The 21,720-nt window shown below is 43.4% G+C and overlaps 1 protein-coding gene across 1 annotated transcript in view; it reads right to left on the minus strand.

Moving 5' to 3' along the window:
- Nucleotides 1–6,020: 6,020 nt before the first annotated feature.
- The window catches only part of LOC135252647 (protein disulfide-isomerase TMX3-like), a 36,076-nt gene continuing 20,376 nt past the window's right edge, over nucleotides 6,021–21,720 (minus strand). The window contains exons 10-16 of the mRNA XM_064330967.1: nucleotides 19,379–19,477; nucleotides 17,302–17,359; nucleotides 16,946–16,999; nucleotides 14,571–14,627; nucleotides 10,307–10,436; nucleotides 9,721–9,789; nucleotides 6,021–7,653 (exon numbers count right to left, since the gene is read on the minus strand). Of these exons, the coding sequence (XP_064187037.1) occupies nucleotides 7,387–7,653; nucleotides 9,721–9,789; nucleotides 10,307–10,436; nucleotides 14,571–14,627; nucleotides 16,946–16,999; nucleotides 17,302–17,359; nucleotides 19,379–19,477 (734 nt within the window). The 3' untranslated portion in view covers nucleotides 6,021–7,386. The remainder of the gene's footprint in view (nucleotides 7,654–9,720; nucleotides 9,790–10,306; nucleotides 10,437–14,570; nucleotides 14,628–16,945; nucleotides 17,000–17,301; nucleotides 17,360–19,378; nucleotides 19,478–21,720) is intronic.

Consider the following 21,720-nt stretch of genomic DNA (forward strand, 5'->3'; position numbering starts at 1 on the left):
TGCTATTTAGCAAAAGGCAAGGATTCATGGCACCTTAAACTGCCCAGCGTATTAAACCCTGTGGCTTATGGGCAGTATATGCCGAGGAGGAATGAGCTGATAAGCACTCAGCCTAGAGTGCATGCAAGCTTGTGCGTGAGAGTGCGGCAGCTTAAATCCAGCCAGCAGAATCCGTAATACTTTTATGTGTGCTTATCCACATATAATGAAATATCTGGGTCCCTGAGCCATGAAAGCTGTTTTTTTTTTTTTTTTCAAACAATCAGGCTGTCGGCCCAAAAATAGCCCTCAGCGACGACTATACACGTGTCACCATCCTCAGGGGCGAACACGCCAGGTAAGTCATCCTGAGCAGTCGAGGGAAAAATGTCATTTCCCAAATGATCTGAAATGGGAACGCCAAGCTGGAACCCTCTGCTGTTAACTGTTAGTCATCACAGTGTGTAACGTCGCAATGCAAGTTAACGTCTTATCCCCTCATTTCATAAATGATCAGGAAAGAGGAAACCTGCACAGTGTGCCTCTGCGGTGAACGGTTAGACACCCTGGTGTATTAAGTTATGTTTAAGAGGTATTTGATTCACCCTTTAGTCATAAGGTTGTAATTTGTGGATACATGCAATTTGGGAATATATTTTTATGTCCTCGCTGTGCTATTTATTTAGGTAATCCCTGAACTGCTGCACCTCCAAAGTCTGTCAAAAAAAATCTTAAACGCTTGACAGGAAAAGCAGTTCATAAACACTATGCCTTCCTCTTGCATGATGATAATTCTGTGCTTATTTTGTGCACTTTTGGTAAATTATAATTGCTTTCCTATATATCTTTACACTGTGCACAAAGTAAAAAGTTGGAGAAACATAAGTGTGGCAAGTGGACAGGCTAAAATGTATTCCATATATTTGAGCAGAGAAGTGCATCAGTGAACCATTAAAGTTCCACATCCACACGAGGTGTGTGTGTGTGTGTCTGTGTGTAATTCTGAATTTAAAAAGCTGGTGAAGGGCCAGCTTAGACTCTTAGAAAAGGAGGTAGGAGGATGGCTCAAGGCCAGAGGATCCCATCACCTGAGACTTGTAACTATTGTGGCAGAAAATAAACCGAGGGTATTGGCACACACTTAATCTGGCTCCACTAAGCATTGGATTGGAGCACTTCGGGACGTGTTTGGAAAGAATATTGTTGTGGCTAAATGCTGACAAACAAGCATGTGTTGTGTCTCGAATACATACGGAAGCAATAACAAGAAACAATGCAAGACAAAATGATGCTTTTACTCATATTTCAGAGGGACTTTGAAAAGAAAAGAAAGCACTCTGACATGGTATAACTATTTCTGCTGAACATTAATCTGGGTATAACACTCTCATCATTTCCTGTTATCAAGGCATTTCACTCAACTTAACCATTTCAGTTATATTCAAATAAATATATGCCTGGTGGGTTGCTGGATGACTTATCCTGTTAAGGTATTGTTCTAGTGTATGGATGTGCCTCACCATCTGGTTGTGAATCTGGACCATACCAGTTCTAACTATGGCCACAGCCCTGCAGGGGCCGTGGTTCTAGCATTGGGCAGAGACAGTGGCATCTCAGTGTGCATTAGATTAGATCGATAGTGGAGGCTGTAGCAATAAGCAGCCATAACTATAATTGGCCATTCTGGGGCAATAAGGGGGTAGACCTTAAAACGGTTATTCCTGGCGGAAGAAAATGCAAGATACACAGGACTAACAGTCAGGACGAACCTTACAGGGTCCTGGAATAATGCCTGCAGTCCTGCTAGACAACACCAGGGAATATTGTTGATTGGGTCATGAAGTAGTAAACGCCGGAAAAGCTAACATCCGGAGAATCCGCCCCTTTCTCACCACCTACTCAACCCAGCTCCTGGTCCAAGCAATGGTACTATCCTGCCTGGACTACTGCAACTCTCTTCTGGCTGGACTACCGGCATCTGCCATCAGACCCCTGCAACTCATTCAGAATGCTGCAGCTCGTCTGGTCTTCAACCTCCCCAGACACTCCCACGTCACTCCCCAGCTCACTACCCTCCACTGGCTGCCTGTTATGGCTCGCATCAAATTTAAAACATTGGTCCTAGCATACCAGGCAGTCAAGGGATCAGCCCCAGCATACCTCCACAAGATCTTCAAACCCTATATGCCAGCCAGACCGCTCCGTTCCGCTACCTCAGGACGCCTGGCACCTCCCCCTCTTCGCACCTGCGCTTCCCGAACATGTCTCCTGTTTGTTCTGGCCCCACGATGGTGGAATGACCTCCCCGTGGAGGTCAGAACAGCTGAGACACTGACCCACTTCAAGCGACAACTGAAGACTCACCTCTTCAGGCTGCACCTCTCCCCATCCCTCCCTACCTCCCTGTAATCTCTAAATTGACTGTAAGCTTAGGGTTATAACTAGGTAGCGGTTTCGTAGCTGACTTAGTTAATGCACCCATCTTAACTACTGCTTGTATTTTTGCATAGACTGCATTGTTGCTGTTCTCGTTTGTGTTAGTGTTAATCAGTTTAACCTACAGGGTCCAAGTTGAACTATGCAGTGTTCCCTGTACTTGGAACGGTACTTTTCTCTAGGGTTTTCGACACACTTGTTCCTGGTTATGGTTATACACTTTGTTGTACGTCGCTCTGGATAAGAGCGTTTGCCAAATGCCTGCAATGTAATGTAATGCCCATTATTTACATACATATTCCAATGGGTGGCATTTTATGCTATCATAAATGGGCATTCCTGTGTGAGCCATATTTGGAGGAGTGCTCTGGCAGCAAGTTTTGTGACTTGATGAGCCTGGTTGTCGTACTTGACCTGCACTAGAAATTTATTCAAGTTACAACACCGCATACACCAGATCAGCCATACGGGCTTATTGTAATTGAGCTGAGCCTACAGCTACATTTATTCAGTTAATTAATTTTGAGGATAAAGAAAGGTCCAGCTCTGTCGCCCTGTTCTCAGGGCTGTCTGGACACTAACTTCGGGATAGGTACTGGCTAAGCTGAAGCATCTTCAGACAAGCTTAGGAGACATACAAACAGCAGTTAGTAAATATGAAACTATCTGTGGATCATTATTAATAATATTGTACCGGAGTAGGTGTCTGGCAAGCCCGTCTAGAGAAAGAAACTAAGGGTATTGTCTCTATGAACTCTTTCTCTTGTCTCATCCTTTTTGAAAGCACGCAATTCTTCCATTGCTCTTCAGGGTCACACACTACTCAGGACAATTAAATCAGTACTTTCTGACTCAGTGTGGAGACAAAGAAAAGCATGCTACCAAATTATAACAGATGTACATTTTCGTAGCAGCACACTGGCCCTTGTGGTTTTACCCACAAAATAATTATATGCGAAAACCTCAGCCATCGCTGTCAGCAGTGGGATGTGAATTGGTTTCCATGGCAAGTCTGCTGACTGACCACAACAACAATTTTGTCATTTTAGTAACAGCACAGGATAGGCAAAAAGCATTGTAACAAGTGCAGCCCTTTGACAACAACCCACTAAATTCTGGCTTTGTGTTATAACTGCGCATTTCACATTTTACATAGACGAATTTCTTGCAACATGCAAACCCCTGCTACATCCAATTTTTATAACTGGCAATGTCTCCACTTTAATGTGGGCCTTAGCTCACAAATGAACATTTGTACCTTGGGCAGGACTAGGAATAAAGAAAAGCAAAATATACTGTATGTATATGGGGTGGAGCCTTGCTCCTCCTTACCCATGACACCCAGGTAAATCCCACAGGTGTAAAAAAAAAAAAAAAAAGAAAAGTCATTTCCTCAAATCCTGCCCGTAGAAATCCTTACATATGATTATTTTTGTCCTGAGTTCAATTAATTTGGTTCGGTAGAGCTTTGATTGAATATTGACCTTGATTTAGCATCAAGTTCTCCGTAAAAAAAATGTTGTCAATTTTTTTTAAGGAGCTTCTTGAACACTTATCTCAATTAATTATGCTTCATTAGTAGCTGAATTATTCCCATTATCCAACATAAGTAATTTTTTACCTTTAATTATCTTGAAAGTACTTCACTACTAAATGGAGAGACTAGCTAAATAACAACACATACCTTTCCTTTTAGCTTTTCATTAACATAATTGCTTTCCCCCAAAAGAAAATTATGGGAAATTTTACTTAAACTGCTACAAATTAATGCATGTATTCTGGAAATATGTGTAAGTTCTCGATTTAGCAAGGTACTTCATGAAGGTAGAAATGTAAATGACTGTGGAAACTTATAGTTTCGGGGTGAGGAGAATGTTCCAAGAGGGTTTTGTCATGTTTTAAACCCATGCTATTTCTACCTGGCACTAATTACTGAAGCCATGCCAATGCTCTTATGCCAGTTCCAGTTATGCACTGTTTTTGCCAGGCAGTAAAAGCATGTGATTAACTTTCATAAAATTGTGGCCAGCCTTGATAAATAGCACAATTTACTCCACATGAAATTATCTGTATGCTTTCTCTGGTATTTGTGTTCTCACATCAGAACTCCCAAAACAGCACAAAATGGCACGCCAGATTAGTATATATGGACAATCAAACTTAACTGTTGCAAAATCAGTGTATAATGCATACACTGTCCCTGAACAAAAGTCCTGGCAGGTCAAAGAAAGGGAGTGAAAAAGTGAGCATGTCTAATGTGTCAAAGTAATTAAAATGCTTAGTTGTGTATGCTTTGTTTAAAACAATCCCATTAATATTATAGAGCCAATTCTACTGAGATCACTTGTATTTCAACCAAAGTGTGTCTCACTTAAACTTACGTAAAACTAGCTTTCCTATTTAACTTACCTGGTAAAAGAAAAAATCTACCAGGTAATCTGTAGACAAGAAAAATACCGCAAGCTTACCAGACATAACTACCTTACCCGAAACATCTTATAACAATGCAACTCGCAAATGCATAATGGTGCAAGTGTTTACACACACAGTTTTTTTTAACTTCCTGCAAGTTTGAAGGTTACAGTCAATTGTACGTTTTTGGCAGAGTGATTCTTATTTTAAATCAAAGGAATTAGTACATGAAGCAAATTACATTTACTTGGTATTCATCTGTCCCTATGTTAATAATGTTCCAAGCTAATTTAGCCCGTTCATGATTCTTCTTCATTTACCATACAATAAGATTCATTTGCACATAGATGAGCTAAATGAGCTATAAATTACCTTTTACATGCTGTAACAAATGTCTCTTTGCCATGAAAGGTTCCTAAAAGAGATGTAACAATAGCATTTCATTTTGTACAGTAATTCATCTGTAAAATTACTTTGCAAGGAAATTGGGCATATTCATGCATCGGTCTCTTTTCTCAGAACTGAAAAAAACCCATTGGTTCATCGGCATTACATGGAAAACCAGCTTTCCCTCCATTAACATGGAGCTGACATTTTTGTAAGTGTGTCAAAAACAAATTTCAGCTTTAAATCGTCAATTTTTACCATATTTCCAAAGCTTACCATTCACTCTGATTAATCTCTGGGAAAAAAAATTATGATGAATTTCATGATCAACAAAAAAGAACTGCAGTTTCTCTGAGCGAAATGTATCTGTGGTAGTCACCTTCCTGACTAAACAGGAAATTCTTGCCATTATCACCCAGGCCCGTTGGAAAGCAGTGCAAACAAGAAGTTGCCAAGTTGTTTAAATTCATCAGCGTATCCAAAGTTCCAACTCTGTTTCTCTTGTCTTTTTCAATCCTAAAGGTCAGATGGAGACATTCAAGGCACTGGACACTAAAGACCTGACATGCCTACGGTGAAACCAAATAAACTGAAAGGAAATAAAACGCTTACCGCTCAATAAATTTGTTACAGTGGAAAAGTCTATTTTTTTTTCTTTCCGTAGGGACAGAGAGAGGGTAGGAGAGTAAAAGCGAGAGAGAGAAGTCAGCAAAAACGAGAGATAAGGAAAGGGTGAAAATATGCTGAGGAGAGGATGTCAAGAGGAAAAATATTAGCCTGCTGTTTGCTGGACAAATTGGTGTAAGTAACAGGGCAAAGAGGCTTTATTTCAAACCCAGAATAAACTGTGCCAATCTTTTTCAGACTGAAAAGTAGGTTTGCCTTGTTCAGAATGCAAGGGTTTCACAGTTGGACATCGGTATTCATCATTTTGAAACTGCAAACACTATGCGGTAGTTCAGAGACTAACAGTCTTAATCCAAAAAACCCTTCATTATGCAAGGATCATGAAATGAGATTCAGAAAACCAGCAACCATAAGACATATTTGTGCAATATATTTATTGCAATGTGCTTGCTATTTTCCTTTTCATTTTTTATAAAGTAGTTACTTATTAAATAACCTAGAACTCAAACTTGTATGCAGCCACTTGGACTTGGAATTCAGTGCATTTTGTAACCTGGGAAAAGTTGCTTCATTTGTTTTATATTTGTTTAGCTTCCTCAGACTTCTTGGGTTGGTCCTCATAACCTGGAACCCCTGTACATTACAGCAGAAACCATTAGCAGACACGGTACTAAAACCTCATAAAACAAGTCAGTTTCCTTACTCTAACTGGCCGCCTCTGTATTTATAAGTATTTGTTTGATTGATTGGTCTCCAAGGAAAATAAATAGAACATAGTTCCTGCATGGGTGACTTAACACAATATTCAACTAGACCTAACTGACAAAAATAATAATAAAAAATAATAAAATAAATAAAAATACAATTGTATGCAAAAGAATGGTCAATGTGTGGACCTGGGCAACAGCGATGACAGATGAAGTTGGCCTTCACACAATAACCGTTTTCACAAGGTGTCGGTATATCGTAATCACAACCCGCGTCCTCCGCCAGAGAATGCTTCAGTTTCCATGGGGACAATAAAAGTATCAACTCAGCAAGACCCCGATGGAAAAAAATCTGACATTCTGTAACAAAGAGTTTCATTAATCAAAGGTGAAGCACTTAGACACCGCTGCTTGGAATAAATTGTGTGATCTGGGACCTTCACTAGCTGCAATGATTTCCAATGGAAATTTCAACAAAGACCCACAGATCACAGTGAAGTACAACCAGGAACAAGTTCCTCAGAAAGAGTCCTACTCTTTCCTAAAGCCAAATCTTGCTTATTTTTTTGAGGCTTCATATCACCTCTTTCCCACCCCTCAGATCTCCACACTCCCATGAGGTGGGAGCCAGATCAGCCCTGACTGGCCAATTATATTACCGTTCCAAAATAAAAGTTTAGAAAACGTAACAATTAAAAAGGTAAACCAAACAAAATCTTGTTTTTTGCAGGGTGGGGTGTTGGGGAACAGACTACAAGGAGGGGGAGGGGGGAAAAAGCACTGATATTTTGAAGTACTGTTACTGAATGTAAGCCTGTTCTAATAGCAAATTCCTGCGTTAATCCACTTTCTTTTCGGCACTGCTCTTCTCCTCCTGCTCCTCCTCTCCCTCCGCGTCGTCCCCCGGGCCTTCGAGCTCCATGGGCCGTGTCTGGCCTTCGTCGTCCTCCTCTTCGTCGGTGAGGCCCTCCCTCTTGAGCGGCTCCAGGTCTTCGGCGCCGTCGTCTGTCTCGGCGGTGCAGATGCCGTAGCACATGAGGCTGATCACGCCCAGGGGCAGGCCGAACAGGAAGCAGCCCAGCAGCGGGGAGCTCTGGAACACCGACTGCGGGGGCGAGAGGGGAGACCGATGGGCGCTCCGGTCCTGGCGCGCCCGTAACCCGAAAGTAAACACAATCTGGGCGCCTGCGCCCCCCAATCACTTTTTGTTCCTGTCAAAGTTATCATAAGTTCTGGTGGTGCTCTGAAGCACCCCGTAGAGACACTATTTGATGATGCTTTGCTTCAGAAGTATTTATTTATTTATTCATTATTATAGACTATATTAATTTCTCATCATGTTTTAAGAAGCCAACAACAGCCTGTGAAGTTAATGTTGGGCAGTGTGATGTACGATATGTAAATCCTTTTTCTAGCCGCAATGTGATCAGATACGTAAGTTTAGTTTTTTCCATGCACTTCTGCATAGTGACATGATAAATAAAGGCAGGTGTTGGCAATTCTGCTGTTAAGGGGTGTCTCGAAGGTGCACATTTTCCAAGTCAGTCCAAATAGTAAATCACAGCACAGGTTAAAAAAAAAAAAAACTGAATTTTTACCACACCTGCATTTATACATCAGAATGACTTATCTAATCACGTTCAGACAGAGCAACAATCAGACTCATCTCTGGAACTGCAGCCCACGTGATTATGTGGAAGGGATTTCTTTTTTGATATAGACAATGCCCTTTTCCTTACAAAACTCATAATGAAGGTAATTTCCCCAAGATTTTACCCATCCAGGTGCCTTTACTTAAATCTCTCACACTGCTCTATTCATTTCAAGTTTTTATTCACACCATCTGTAACCAGCTCATCCTTTATCACTGAAACTTTCTGCTCTGTACCTTATCCTAAACTCACACTCGTGAATTAGGAAATGGATGGTCGGCTGTGAAATAAAAGGCAGGAGTAGGCGAGAAGAAAAAAGTAATTAGCATACGGCTAGTCCAGGTCTCCTGTGGCTCCTTTCTTGTTGGCTGGAAACGGTGGTCTCTAGTGGCTCGCTAGGAGCATTTGGACAGACTTGCATCAATCACAAAGGGCTATTTTGCTGGTAATGTGTGACCCTGTTTACCTCCTTATCGTGAAGCAAACGCATCTGACGCCGCTTGCAGTGATTACATTTGCAGGCGTCTTCAGTAATGTGCTGTTGCTAACTACGCTAGCAACCGCGCGGATGCTTTCTGCCTTTTCGCGTGTGACTGAATTTTAACATTTTTGGTCTAGCGCATTTTCCTGAAGAATAATAAGAGCGGCTTTATTCCCTGGTGTTTAAGGAGGGTGTGAAAGGAGGACGCGAGCAGCCTCTCAGCTGGAGTGACGTGGACTCCTCCAGAATTCCACTGGGTGTTCGGGAGGCTTTGAGAAATGAGAAAGCAGCTTTTGTCTCCATGCGTCTTGTAGAATCAAGAATAATCAAACTGTTTTTCACAGATTTTTTTATTTTTTAAATGGGGGGGGGGGGGGTTATTGTCCCATTGGGCAAGAATTCATGTTAGGCTGTCCTCTGTTCAATGAGGTCACAGTAACCTCACCACTGTTGCATATGCATTATATCAGAGTCCGGAGGTTACTTCCCGCTACCCACGTTGTACGTGCTACAGAGCAGCTCCGACAAACTGCAAGCCGCTGAAATATGCAGCCAGTTCGGTCAGCCGCGCGGCTGCATTTGCAGTCAGCGAGGGAACAGAGAATGAGGGGGAGCGGGGGAGATAGCTCCTGCCCTCCAGACGACGGCTGAGAATGATGGTGATTGCAGGCCTGGTTTGTGGGATCAGGTAAGGACGGGCCAGCTCGGGTAACACTTTCACCAGTCTCGTGCGCTAACGTAGCGTAGCCGCTTCGTTGTTATGTCGGACGCGAGTTCGGGCTCCGCGGCGCAAGGTCGCGGAGAACAACGGCGAAGGCGCCGCTCCGGCTGGGGGCATCCTCCCTTCATCACGTTCCCTGAAAGTCGGCCGTTCCGAATCGCCGTCCCGACTGCGAGTTTTACAAATGAAAAGCGACCAGCTGTGACGCTGGAACCAAACCAGCGGTTTTCGTTTATATATGAACGAGGAGTAACAGAAGACCCGAGACGACTCGCTGGCGGTTACGGCCGCGGCCTCGAAGTCGCAGCGCTCACTCACCATCACTGTGGATTTTGCGTCGTAAGCCACTCGCTTGACACGCTGGAGGAAGCTGTCCCCTCCCTGGGCCTGCTCGCAACAGGAGAAAGCGGGGTTAGCTTTTCTGAAAAGAAGCCACGTCCTCTCTCCATTCACTCGGGGACACGGCTCTCAAACCCAAATCCATTTATACACCGACAGGCAAACTGTTTACTGGCAGTGACGTTCGCAGCATGGTCAATATTGTTTATTTGGTGCGAGCATTTTATTTTTGGAAAGCTAAAACAACCAATTCTTTGGATCTGAGGGATGCTTGTTTTGAATATGGTTTGGATGTTTTGGATTTGCCCGACAGTAAACTGAGCATATGCACACACATACACATACACATACACAAACACTGCACAGCTGTCATTGAATTCAATTTTAGCTATTGCTGCAGAAGCACAAAGGGCCTTTCTCAAACTCTCCAAAAACATGTCAGAAGGTTTCCTTCATTTTTTTTTTTTTTTTTAAACACATGCAAATCGGCAAATACCTCAAGAAGTCAAAGCTTAGCTTAACTTTATGTGGAAAAACTGCATACAGAAGAAGGCTGCTTTCTGACCTGAGCGGTTCCATCCAGCACGCTATTGATGAAGTGGAGCAGCTGATCCATAGTCTCCACCGGTCCGCTGGGCAGGAAATACTGCTCATTGGACGTGTTCAAAATGATGATGGAGGGAACCGCAACTTCACTGGGAAATGAGAATGTACCCGTTATCCATACAGTACTTGTATTTTGCTTATTTTATTCAATATAAAATTTGACATTATTTCAAACAAGCACTGCTTAGACACGACCACAAGTTACCACTTCCATTGACATGTTGCAGAACCTACATACATGAAACTTGTGAGCTGCATAGACCTATTCCTGCCTCATCACCACATAGCAGTTCATCACTCTCCTAATGGTGAAGTCTCCTTCATTAATGTAATCTATTATACAAATTGTCATTAGGGATTCAGTTGGATCCAATAAAGGCAGAATATATTTGGAACTGCTGCACCCAAATTACTTACCTGGACACTTTTCCTAGGCCAGGTTCCAATTCATTGAATGAAGCAGTACTGACTGTTCAGGGTAACCATGGAGATGGTATATACATGTGAAGAAAACTGAATTTTGAGCAAGCAATCACGCTTTTGTGTACATGATGAGGGTAAATAACTTAACGCTATTCATTGCGTATAGTGAAACATCACTGTACGCAAAAATGTACGAAATCAGCATACCAATAGCTTGTGCATTTTATTACATCAAAAATGTATCTAATGTACCTGGCAGGTTTATTTAATTTCATTGAACTTAAATTGTGTGTTGCTAATTTTGTGTGAATTTGTTGTAAATCTATTCTTCAGAATTTGCAATAAAAATGAGTATTTCAATCTTCCCATTTAGTTAGCCAGGTAAAATGGCCATTTCCATACAATTCCCCAGCTGTAGGAAGTTAAACCAGAAGCTGCAGCTAGTCATTTCAGTCCACACTTCAATAAAATCATCACCAGGATTCATTTAACAGATTTTTCATATGCAGGTAAATTTGATCATAAGTTGAATATAGGTTAGAAATGAGTAAAACAGGCAAGGTAGCGAGCAAGCTAAAATGCATTTTCACAGATATGAAATCTACACCTGCACTTATTGTATTTATTCAATATTATTCAACAAAACAGACAGACTCTAGCTATTTTGTAAACTGGTTTTCTACCATTTTTGTCAATGCTATTAAGGTTGGCTTTGTGTAACTCCATCAGAAGGAACAAAAGCAAAAATTAGAGGAGTCTTAACCCTCTCTTCATTCAATTGACATGGATTACAATGACACTCCAGATAGCAATGAATTTATATGGATGGGATTCCCCCATCGCTGAATATCAATGGCGCCCTGGATTGCCACAGCATTGTTGGCTGTGCATCTCTTGACAATTAAGTTTGGTGGCTTGCATCAATTCAACATTTCATCCAATTTTATCATTAAAGAACTGAATGCTTTACAACCACATCGACAACTAAAACTGTTCAGACTGCATTAAAATGCCTGTAGCATTCAGCTCCTCCAGCATCATCACCCACCCTACCTCGCCCTTGCATTCTCCATTTGCTCTCAAGACCATACAGGCATTTATCTTTTCAAGATAGCCTTGTTATTCACTCCGGACAACAGCCGCCCGTCAAATGGATAAAAAATAATAAACAGCACCCCTGGTGCTATAGGTCCCTCCCCCTGCTGCAAGGTCAGGTCATTATATATAATCACCACTGCAATAGTACAATAGTTATCATATTACATTTAACTAAAATCGTGCAGATCCATTTTTGTCTCAGGGCCTATAGAATACCTAATGCAGTAGTTAATATATTGTTTCGACAATCAAACTGAACAATAGCAGTAACTTCAGGGAATTATCTAATCAGTCCATCACCCAATTTCTTTCTTGCAAGTAGATGTTCAAGGCATCCCAGAGGAACAGACCAAGATGGTCTTTCAGATCATAACCTCTATCTTTATGCAAACAGTGCTCCGCAGTCATATTTGAGCAGGGAATTGAAGCGCCATTCTGTTAACATTTCAGGAGACCTTTACAAATTACTGCTATCAACTAGCAGACAGAGTCCGGTAAGTTCCACCGAACTGCTCCGTCAAAGACCGCAATCTGCTGATAATGGGCCATTTGGCCGTTAATATACATCAAGATATCTGGCCAAACAAAGAATAGCTTAAATAAGAATGAGAGCCATTTTAAAGCAGGAGATGTATTTAAGTCCATGTTCCAAGATTATGTTTTCGATTTAAAACGGCTTCATCCACCACGTCAGCAGTTAGTGTTCACAAGTTCAATCTTCATAAACATATTTTGAATGACAACATATTAATAGTTGTAGTACATAAATTGTTTTAAGCCTTCATATTATCATTTTAGCATTGTGCTAAGTATACGTATTTTTAATGCAAAGCTCCGCAGGAGTTATTTTTTTTAAAATTAAAATTCATACTCCTGCCAAATATGTAGTTCTCTTTTAATCTACTAGCTATGCAAATGTGCTCCCAATAAAATATGTCAACATGTTTCGTAACTTGCTTTGCATTTTACAATCTATGAAATATGAGTCTAAGTGACTGTGCACGCTAACTGCTACTTCTACATTAAATGAATAGTAACACTTTCCCTTTACACACGTTATAATGGCTATTCTATTCATATCATTCTATATTTTGTGCACAGATTCATCGTGGTTAACATTTACCTTTGCTATTTATACTATTGTGTTTGTGATGATATATTGTCTATGGAAATGAAAACACCCAGTGGAGGTGTGCTTGTTCTAAATGCACAGATATTTATGCTTTTGAATTAGGTTACTCTTTTTTTAAGGTTTGTCTTTAGATTCAACAATACAAAAGGCTACAAGCTACAAGGCAGAGATGCCCCCACCACAGAGTGAATAATCTCCATGATAAAATGGGTTGAGGAAAAAAGCTTCAGTTTTATTTTCACCTCCCGAGGGACAGAATTAACAGAGGACACTGACAAGCATGGAGTTGCTCTCTGTAGAGGGCAATTTATTCTCAGCAGTTTGACCAGACCTGGTCCAGAAAGCCCACACCGCAACACAAATATCACATGCACACAGACACACGCACACACATGCACACACACACACACATACAGACACACAGACACACGCACACACGTGCGCACGCACACACACATACAGACACACAGACACACGCACACACATGCACACGCACACACACACATACATTACATTACATTATAGGCATTTAGCAGACGCTCTTATCCAGAGCGACGTACAACAAGTGCATAGGTTTCATGATGTAGAGGCGCAAAAGAAACACTAGAGTGAAGTAAGGATCGTAGTGCCAGAAGTGACCACATTGATCAGGACTCCAACCCTGTAGAGTAAGCTTGTTCAGCAAGCAAGAATCCTACCAAGTACAAACTAGCACTGGAATCACACCTAATCATACAAAAACAATCCTGCCAGATACACTAACATAATCAAATTATCCTAGCTAGGTACAGTACAGACACAGAGACACATGCACACGCACATATGCACACACGCACACACACATACAGACACACAAGCACACAGACACTGACACACACAGACAACAGCCACACACACACACACACACAGACAACAAACACAAACATTCAGACACACAGACACAGGCACACAGACCCACACAGACAACAGAGACACAAATTCAGACAGAGACACAGGCACTCACACACACACACACACACACACACACACACACACACACGTACACACACACACGCGCAGGCAAGCTTGCCTTCAGGGACCGAGGGTTGCGCTCTTGCCGCCTTGCGAGGTTACAAGGCCCGGGGACACTTCTAATTAAAAAGCATGGGTCCAAACACGGGGGCTGCCATGCGTGCAAGCAGAACAGCCTGACACCAGCCTTTCACTGGATAAGCAGATCATTAGGGAGATGGCTCCCCTGTTCATTTCAAAAGCTGCAGGAAGATTTCACACCAAGGCCATTAGCCCCTTTTTGAGAACACGCGCAATGAAGTTCAAGTGTGTTCGTCTTTTCAGACGCCACAAGCTACAGCTGTTAGCTGCGACAAGGCTACCAAAAACATAGGCGGCGTCCAGCTGGCTGGAGAATCTACAGAACTGCATCCTAATGGTTAGCGCCAATGGTGTTTTGTTTCTCCCCCCCACAAGGCCAACAGAAAGCAAACCTTGGTTTTCTGCGACTGCTGTTCATGCTATAGCCAGGGGAAGCGGTGAGACAAATGGCAGCTGGAGAGAATCCGGACACACTCACCCCATAATGAGGCCGTTGATGTAGTCGTTACCATCTATGTGGCCAAACTGAATATCCCTGGAGAGACAGAACCAAAACCTCAGCTCAGACAGTGCATCATGCGGCATGACCGTGGTACAAATGCAAAAAACAAATGGAAAAATTAGTCATGAAAGCACATAAAAGCCATTAATCAACTGTGTAAAGTATGGAACGATCATTAAAAAAGGTTAAAAGAGAATGTTGATCCAGTAAGTCATGTGATATAGATACTACAACATGATGTTCATCAGTCAGTTGGGTCATTTTATCTCTATCAATATTTATGTGCAGCAAAATTAACATATTAAAGGGTTGGATGGTGCTTCACAAAGAAGGAAGAGGCAGAGCAGGTAACCATTGCACTGGAAATTTGTTTCTTGTTGGATCTCCACTTTTAATTACATAATTGGTTCTATTGTAAGGCTTTTTTGCTGCACATTCCCATGAGTTCAAGGCAGTATTTCACTACTCAAAGGCATTTTTCCCAGGGCACTTTTGGAGAACTAGGTTTAATACCTTTTTGGTTATGTGTATTTGGATCTCTTAGGCTAAAACAAGCTAAACTAACTTGACGTTGTGCAAGGAGTTGTCAAAATCCAGCTCTGTGAAATGTCAGGTACACAACCCAAGAATGTGTTGCAGTTCCTTGTTCACTTCAGCTTTGGCAATTCAGAGGGCCAGCAAGTGAAGCAGGACAGGGTCGTGACGGCTCTGCAGTCTGCCCTGGATGAACTGCCAATCGGACCATCCTTTGGTTTCGGCTGGCGCAGTAACAGCTGCCTCTTTTTCTTCACACTTCAAAGTAAGAATATTACTTAATTGTCCCCGTCTTTCCCCCTTCGGTGTCTGAGACAAAGCTGTTGCTGTCATTGTGTTTCCAGCTCCCATAGCTTACTGGCAGCCCTCACAGAAACGCTCCTTTTCTTCCCGTTCTGAAAAATGCCAGGAGATTTCCCCACGCGATAAGGCCGAGAAGAAATTCAATTTTAGCCTCATTGTATTGCATTGTGTCGGGGCAGAATAGCAGGAGCCGCGGTGCACTGTGGGAAATTCGAAGGACCGAGAACGGGCCGGGGACCGTCCCTGAGAAGCGGCGTCTTCCGATGGCACGGGATCGAGCCGGCGAGGCCCCTTCGCGCATTACCATTCCGTCCACGCCCGCTCGGAGTCAAAGGCGCGAACGAACGTCAGCCGCAATCAACTTCAGCGGCTTCGGATATTATCTGAGCTCTTTGCGCGGTTATGAAGGTGTTTGATTATAGGCCTTCCAGGGCCGACGCTGCGCTCGCAGGTAAACATTCATCAAAGCGGGAACATTTTTCCCATCCCAGAGTCGCCCGTGACGTATTCGATTTTGGACCGCGCCATTTTATATTCAGTAAATATAGAACGCATTAAGCCCCCTCCGAGCCCGGTGACTATCTGGCCGCAGCGGAAGTCGGCGCGTGCCGTCGTGAGCCCAAGCGTAGTTTACGAGACGGCCCGAGGCGCTTTTTCAAATGAAAAGGCATTATTGTCCGGGCTCCTAAACCCTGCCTCATTCTGGGGCTGACGCGCGGAATAAAGACCGAGAGCGAGCGCTGACCTGGTGCCGCTGTTGACTAATAAGGCTTGTTTAAATAGACGCGCGCCGTTGTCTGGGTGAGGAGTGATGAAGAGCTGGCCTCGAGGCTCTCTCATTGGTAAAGTCACCCTGAGAGGCACGCGCTTTGTGTGTGTGCGTGTGTGAGAGAGAGAGAGAGATGGATTGTCTGTGTGCGGTCATTACTCTCTTTACATTACCTCTCTTTCTCTCTCTCTCCCTCCTTCCTATCACCATCTCACTTTATAAAAGTGCTAAATTACAAAGGATGATCAAAATCTACGATACCCAGGATGGCTTTGAGAGATACCATGAGACTGTGTCCCAGAGTGAAAGTAATGTTAAAAAACACTAACCAGTGAACCATACATCTACAAAAATTGTAAACACAACAATTTTCCAACATTGAAGGGTTCTGGTGGTTTTATAATAGTGTGCGATGCACATACCTGATATGGTTATTAAATGTCAATATTTATGGTACCTAGTGATTACCTCCATCCCATACTAGAGCATTTATTTTCTGTTTCCTTTTAACTTGACACAGTAACATTTAGCTTTCCCATCCTTTCACAAATCAGCTTTACATTTTGAGCAATAAAGTGCCTCCATGTACTACTGTATGTGCGATAAAACCGGTGTGTCATGAAATACGCAGCAACATTAGCCGGTAATGTACTGTGGCTGGTAAAAATCAGTGTGGCATGTACTGTTTAGCAACATTAACCTGCAATGTACAGCGTGTGGTAAAATTGGCAAAACCTTAACTCACCTGCTAAAATGGTCTCTGTACTCAGCTGCCACTTTCTGAACCAGAGTCTTTAACCTTCGGGGACAGGAGAGACCATCGGCGATAAGTTAAATACACAGCCTTAGGGGACAGAGGCCTGGAAGAACAACTCATCGCATACATCCAGAGCCTAAATAAAGACTGAATTATTCAACTGAAGTTGACCAGATTGTGCAATCAATGTAAATCACTCGGCTCTCGAAGTCTGAAAATGAGCCGCAGCTGCAGGCTGTGAGAAGTCCTGAAAGCGCGAACAATCGCTTCCCGCGAGCCACTCTCGCTTCTAATTTGTCTAAGAGACGAGCTGCGATTTTTTTTTTTTTAAACGTTCTTTGTACCTGATGCTTTCTTCCGTCAGGTTCTTCTCATCAACGACTGCCATTGCCACCAATTTGCCTGTTGTAAGGGAAATACATTACAAAGCCTTTCCCTTTATAACTGGCACAAGGAGAGAAGAGAAAGAGCAAAAGAGATAAATGGCTTCAAGGAGCATGTCGCCTATCAAGAGAAAATAAGCCTCAGAGGGGAATTACGGCACAATGAATTAATCACACTTCCCTTCTAACTACATCAGCTGTTTTCTGGGGGGGGAAAAAAAAAAGCAAAAAGCAGACAGCAAATTCAGTTCAGACTCTCTGGGAGGTTTAAATGCCCGCTGTGTAACAAACTTATGTGGACAGAATAACTTTTAAATAAATCTGCCCAAATCTCTTCGGGGTGCCTAAGGCTGGGATCCAGGCAGCGATCTTAAACGTTCCCAGCCCGTGCAAAAAACTTTGTGTGGCACATTGCGCCTCCTAGTGGTAGAAATATCACACTTCGTTTCAAACGCTACGGACTGCGCAATGTCCATCCCTGCCTCGATGCGTTTGGCTCGTTTTGCTCGACGGCGCTTTGATCGTGATAGCAGGGCGAGAAGGGCGTTGCTTGTTAAACGTATCCCGAGAGCAGCGAGTACACATTCATTTACGCTAACATCATTTTGCTCTTAGGCCACGCTAACCTCCCCTCCTCTCGTGAGCTGCGATGCACTCCAAGAAATTTATTTCTGCCATAAATTAGAAGTAGAGCATATGTTCCAATATATAACTAAGAGAAAATATAGATATGGTTCATGCACACTCTGCTCCGTCATTGTGACAGGAAGCAGACTATGAATTTCTCCGTAACTGGTTAAAACACAGACGCTCAGAAACTGCAGGTGCATTAAAATGGACTCTGGAAGGTTCCATGCAGTTTCCCTTCAGCCACAACTTATACACACAGAGATTTAGAATTATAGACAACATTATGTTATTGAGGAACTAGAAGGTAGGGAAAAAAAACAACCATCAAAGCACAGGCTCTACAAAATTACGTAGATAAACAAGAAAGCGCTCAACCGATGACATCATTTCCATAAAACTGCCCTGAGCCTACCACGGAAGAGGAAGACTGTAGCCAGAGCCACGTTTCCATGGCTCTGGTTGACTGGGTCCTTTGCTAAACCATTTTTGTGAAGAGGCTGAGAGTAGGAGTATGTGAAATTTCCAGGCTTGCTTAAACCACGTTTGCAGTGGTGCCTCCATGATTATAATGATAGTTCTGTTCAGTGCCAAGAGAAACACAGTATTACAGAGCTCTCAGGTAGGTACTGCAATTGTGCATGGCTCCACTGTTCATTTGCACCACAACCCAAACCTACCAATTTCCTCCCAGTCTAGCCGTGGCTATGGTTACCAAGGCACTTTACTGGACAGTAAAACCTTAGACTTGATGTGGCACATACCTGGTAGCGTGTGCAAATGCAACACGGATGTACACCTTATTTAGCTCCTATATCACCAAAGTAAAAATGCATAACTGGCACCAAAGTTGCCCAGGGAGGTAGTGTTTGAGCCAGGCGGGGAGATAATGTCTCATCGCGCAACAGCGACCCCTGCTGGCCGACCGCGCGCTCCAGGTTTGCCCGTTGCGCTGCGCATTGCCTGTCTTCCTGCGGCTAATTTCCGAGCAAGCCAGAGTTGGTGACCACGGAGTGAAAAAGTAGCGGGACTGTTTCAGAGGTGAGCACAGTGCCAATGACAGCGGGGCGCTTAAAAAAGGCTTGCTTGGAATGCCAATACAGTAAAGATAATTAACACTCTACTGAGATCTGAATTACTGCCAGGTTTATTACCGGCTATTATCTTTAAGCATTATAGCCACAAACTGAGAGCATCCTATTTGAAATAAGGCTACAATTCTAATTAATTAATGTTCTGAAAACCGGTGTGCTTTCTCATCACTTTCAAAGTTATGATAATTTCCAAACGACCTTCGTTGCTGATGCCCTTGTCACTCAGAAGTTCCCTGCTCGTGATTCCGCATTGCCTGATCCATTAAAAGGCAGCGCTGAGATCACGTGCTTTTCGAGTCTGATGAGCCGCACTGTACCTGTCTCTCCGAGCTCGTACAGAACGAACCCATCGATCTGGAGATAGCCGAGGAAGCGCTCCTTATTTACCCAGGTGGAGAGAGAGGCTTCCTGGTATTCTGAAAGACAAAATAAAGAAGTGGCATGTGATGCAAATGCATTTCTTTTTATAGTGTCAGTAAAAAGTGAAAATCCGAAAAATGCCCATTGCAAGTATCTATGTATATGTGTGTGTGTATGTCTATGAATATTTATGTGTATATATTGGAGTCAAAAGCCTTCACAACTCCGCCCGTGTAGTTGTGGCATTCCTACAACTAAGCATGTATGCATAATTTAAAAAATGTACATTCAATTCAATGTGTAGCTTATCTTAGCTTAATATTTTGCTCTTAAATATCTGCAAATTAATATCAACCCGACAAATGTATTCAAAAGTTCCTCGCAAATGGCTCCCTTTGGGAGAAGCATGAAAAATTACTGAACCAGAATAACCACCGATACAGGATGAACAGGCTGCTAAAGATGAGAGAAATTCATACAAATGTTTATAGTTCCTTTGGGGTCAGAAAGTGAAATCAGGGTATTAAGGCTATGCATGACAAGCAAAATGAAAAACCATGCTTTCTAGCCTTGAAACACACAAGCCTTTTTTTTCTTTATGAAAAGCATTCTTCGGGGGCCTCATATGACTTAAGTGAAACCGAAGCTCGGTATGCTACGGAATTCATGAGATGCTGAGGAATTAGCGAAACCACTCAAGGTTACCTGGACTAATTGACACCAAGAGACAAACAGCAAAAGGTGTTTAGTTTTCAAAAAGTTCAATTAGCCTTTTTAAAAAACGCTCGACACCTGTACCGAAACCACTCCTCTATACCACTCCACCTGAGACACAGAAAATCTTAAATGCAAGTGGTGTGGAGATCAGGCCGGTATCTGGAATGGGTGGGCATGCAGGTCCTAACTTCACATCAGAACACCCCCTCTCACACTCGTATATTTCTGAAGACAGAGTATGGATGTGAACGCCGGGCCGCTTCTGACTGGGTTCGCGCGGAATGTGGCGGCGCTGCGGTCGGCGGTCTGTGAGTAACGCGCGGGGAACCAGGCCGCCGGCTCGCCCGGCTGTTTGATCTCCGTCCTCTCCGTCTCCGCCAGCTCCGAAGCCCGCAGCCCCGGCTCTGCGGCGAGCTCGCTGTCAGAAAGAAGCTTGGCGCAGAGACGGGGAGAGAACGCTCGTTCCTCTCCCTCCGGAGTCGAGCAGTGGGGGGGGGGGGGGGGGAGGGGCCCACCCACTCGCAAAGAGAGCCCTGGAGGGGACTCTGCTAAACAGACGATGCCCCCCCGTCTTGGAGCCCTCATCTTCCTCGCCCAGCGATCTGCCCGCGGGGGGCATGTTCTTGCATTAATTTGAGAGAAGAGGTGCACCTGCTAAGCAGGCAGAACCTGGAGAAGGATCACCGGTTTGCGCTGGCCTCTTGGTAACTGCTCAGCAGGCACTGTTTATCAAGCTAAGTTGTCCTTGCAGCACACCTGCGAAAAGGCATAAATTTTCTGCCCAACGTGGGGCCGAACATGTCCTCTGCCGGTTCGGGAGAGTGAAGACGTTTGCGCAAAGCGTGCGGTGTCACGGACGGCTTCTTTTCACACCACGGCCCGCAGCCGCGCTCGCACAAAAGAAAACGTTTCCTACACGGCTTCAGCATGCAGCCCACAGGCACCCGCCCGGCCAGCAGGGGTTGCCAGAGAGCGATGAAACACAGACAAATCAACTAAAGTCTCCCGTACACCGGGAAACGCAACTTCCTATTGGCCTAACGTCGGCCTATGGCGCTAATGACCAGTCGCGCACTGGCACAGTCCAGATTCGATCTGAGACCGTAGGACTCATCCGTGCAACACAGAGCTGTGCCTTTACGGAATGAGCCACCCAGCAGCCCAGGAAGTCACTTTTAATTCAATATATGCAGAAAATGATGCTTAATCACTCATCTGAAATGAGTATGCAGGGATCGCAAAACCATTATATGCAAGGAGTGGAAAAAATGGGACTTAATCTATTCATTTTTTTTTACAGCAGATGAAAGATGCTTCTTGTGTGCTCAACAGTCACGTCTTTCTGTTCAATCAACAAGTTATGTTGGAGGAAGTACATTAAGAGCAATTATGTTCAGTTATCCTCCGCCACTGCAGTTTCTAATGGTTGAGATATGCAAATTTTGAGCGCTGCTAAATGCTCTCCTCGCTGCGTTGGGGTTCAATTAGGAGCTACCGAAACTCATTTAGCCTTGCTGCGGGCTGCGATATCATTCACAGTAATTCTGCGAAACAATGAAACATTGAAATCAGAGAGCTCAGC

This window comes from Anguilla rostrata, chromosome 4 (genome assembly GCF_018555375.3).
Source record: "Anguilla rostrata isolate EN2019 chromosome 4, ASM1855537v3, whole genome shotgun sequence".
NCBI classification, from domain to species: Eukaryota; Metazoa; Chordata; class Actinopteri; order Anguilliformes; family Anguillidae; genus Anguilla; species Anguilla rostrata.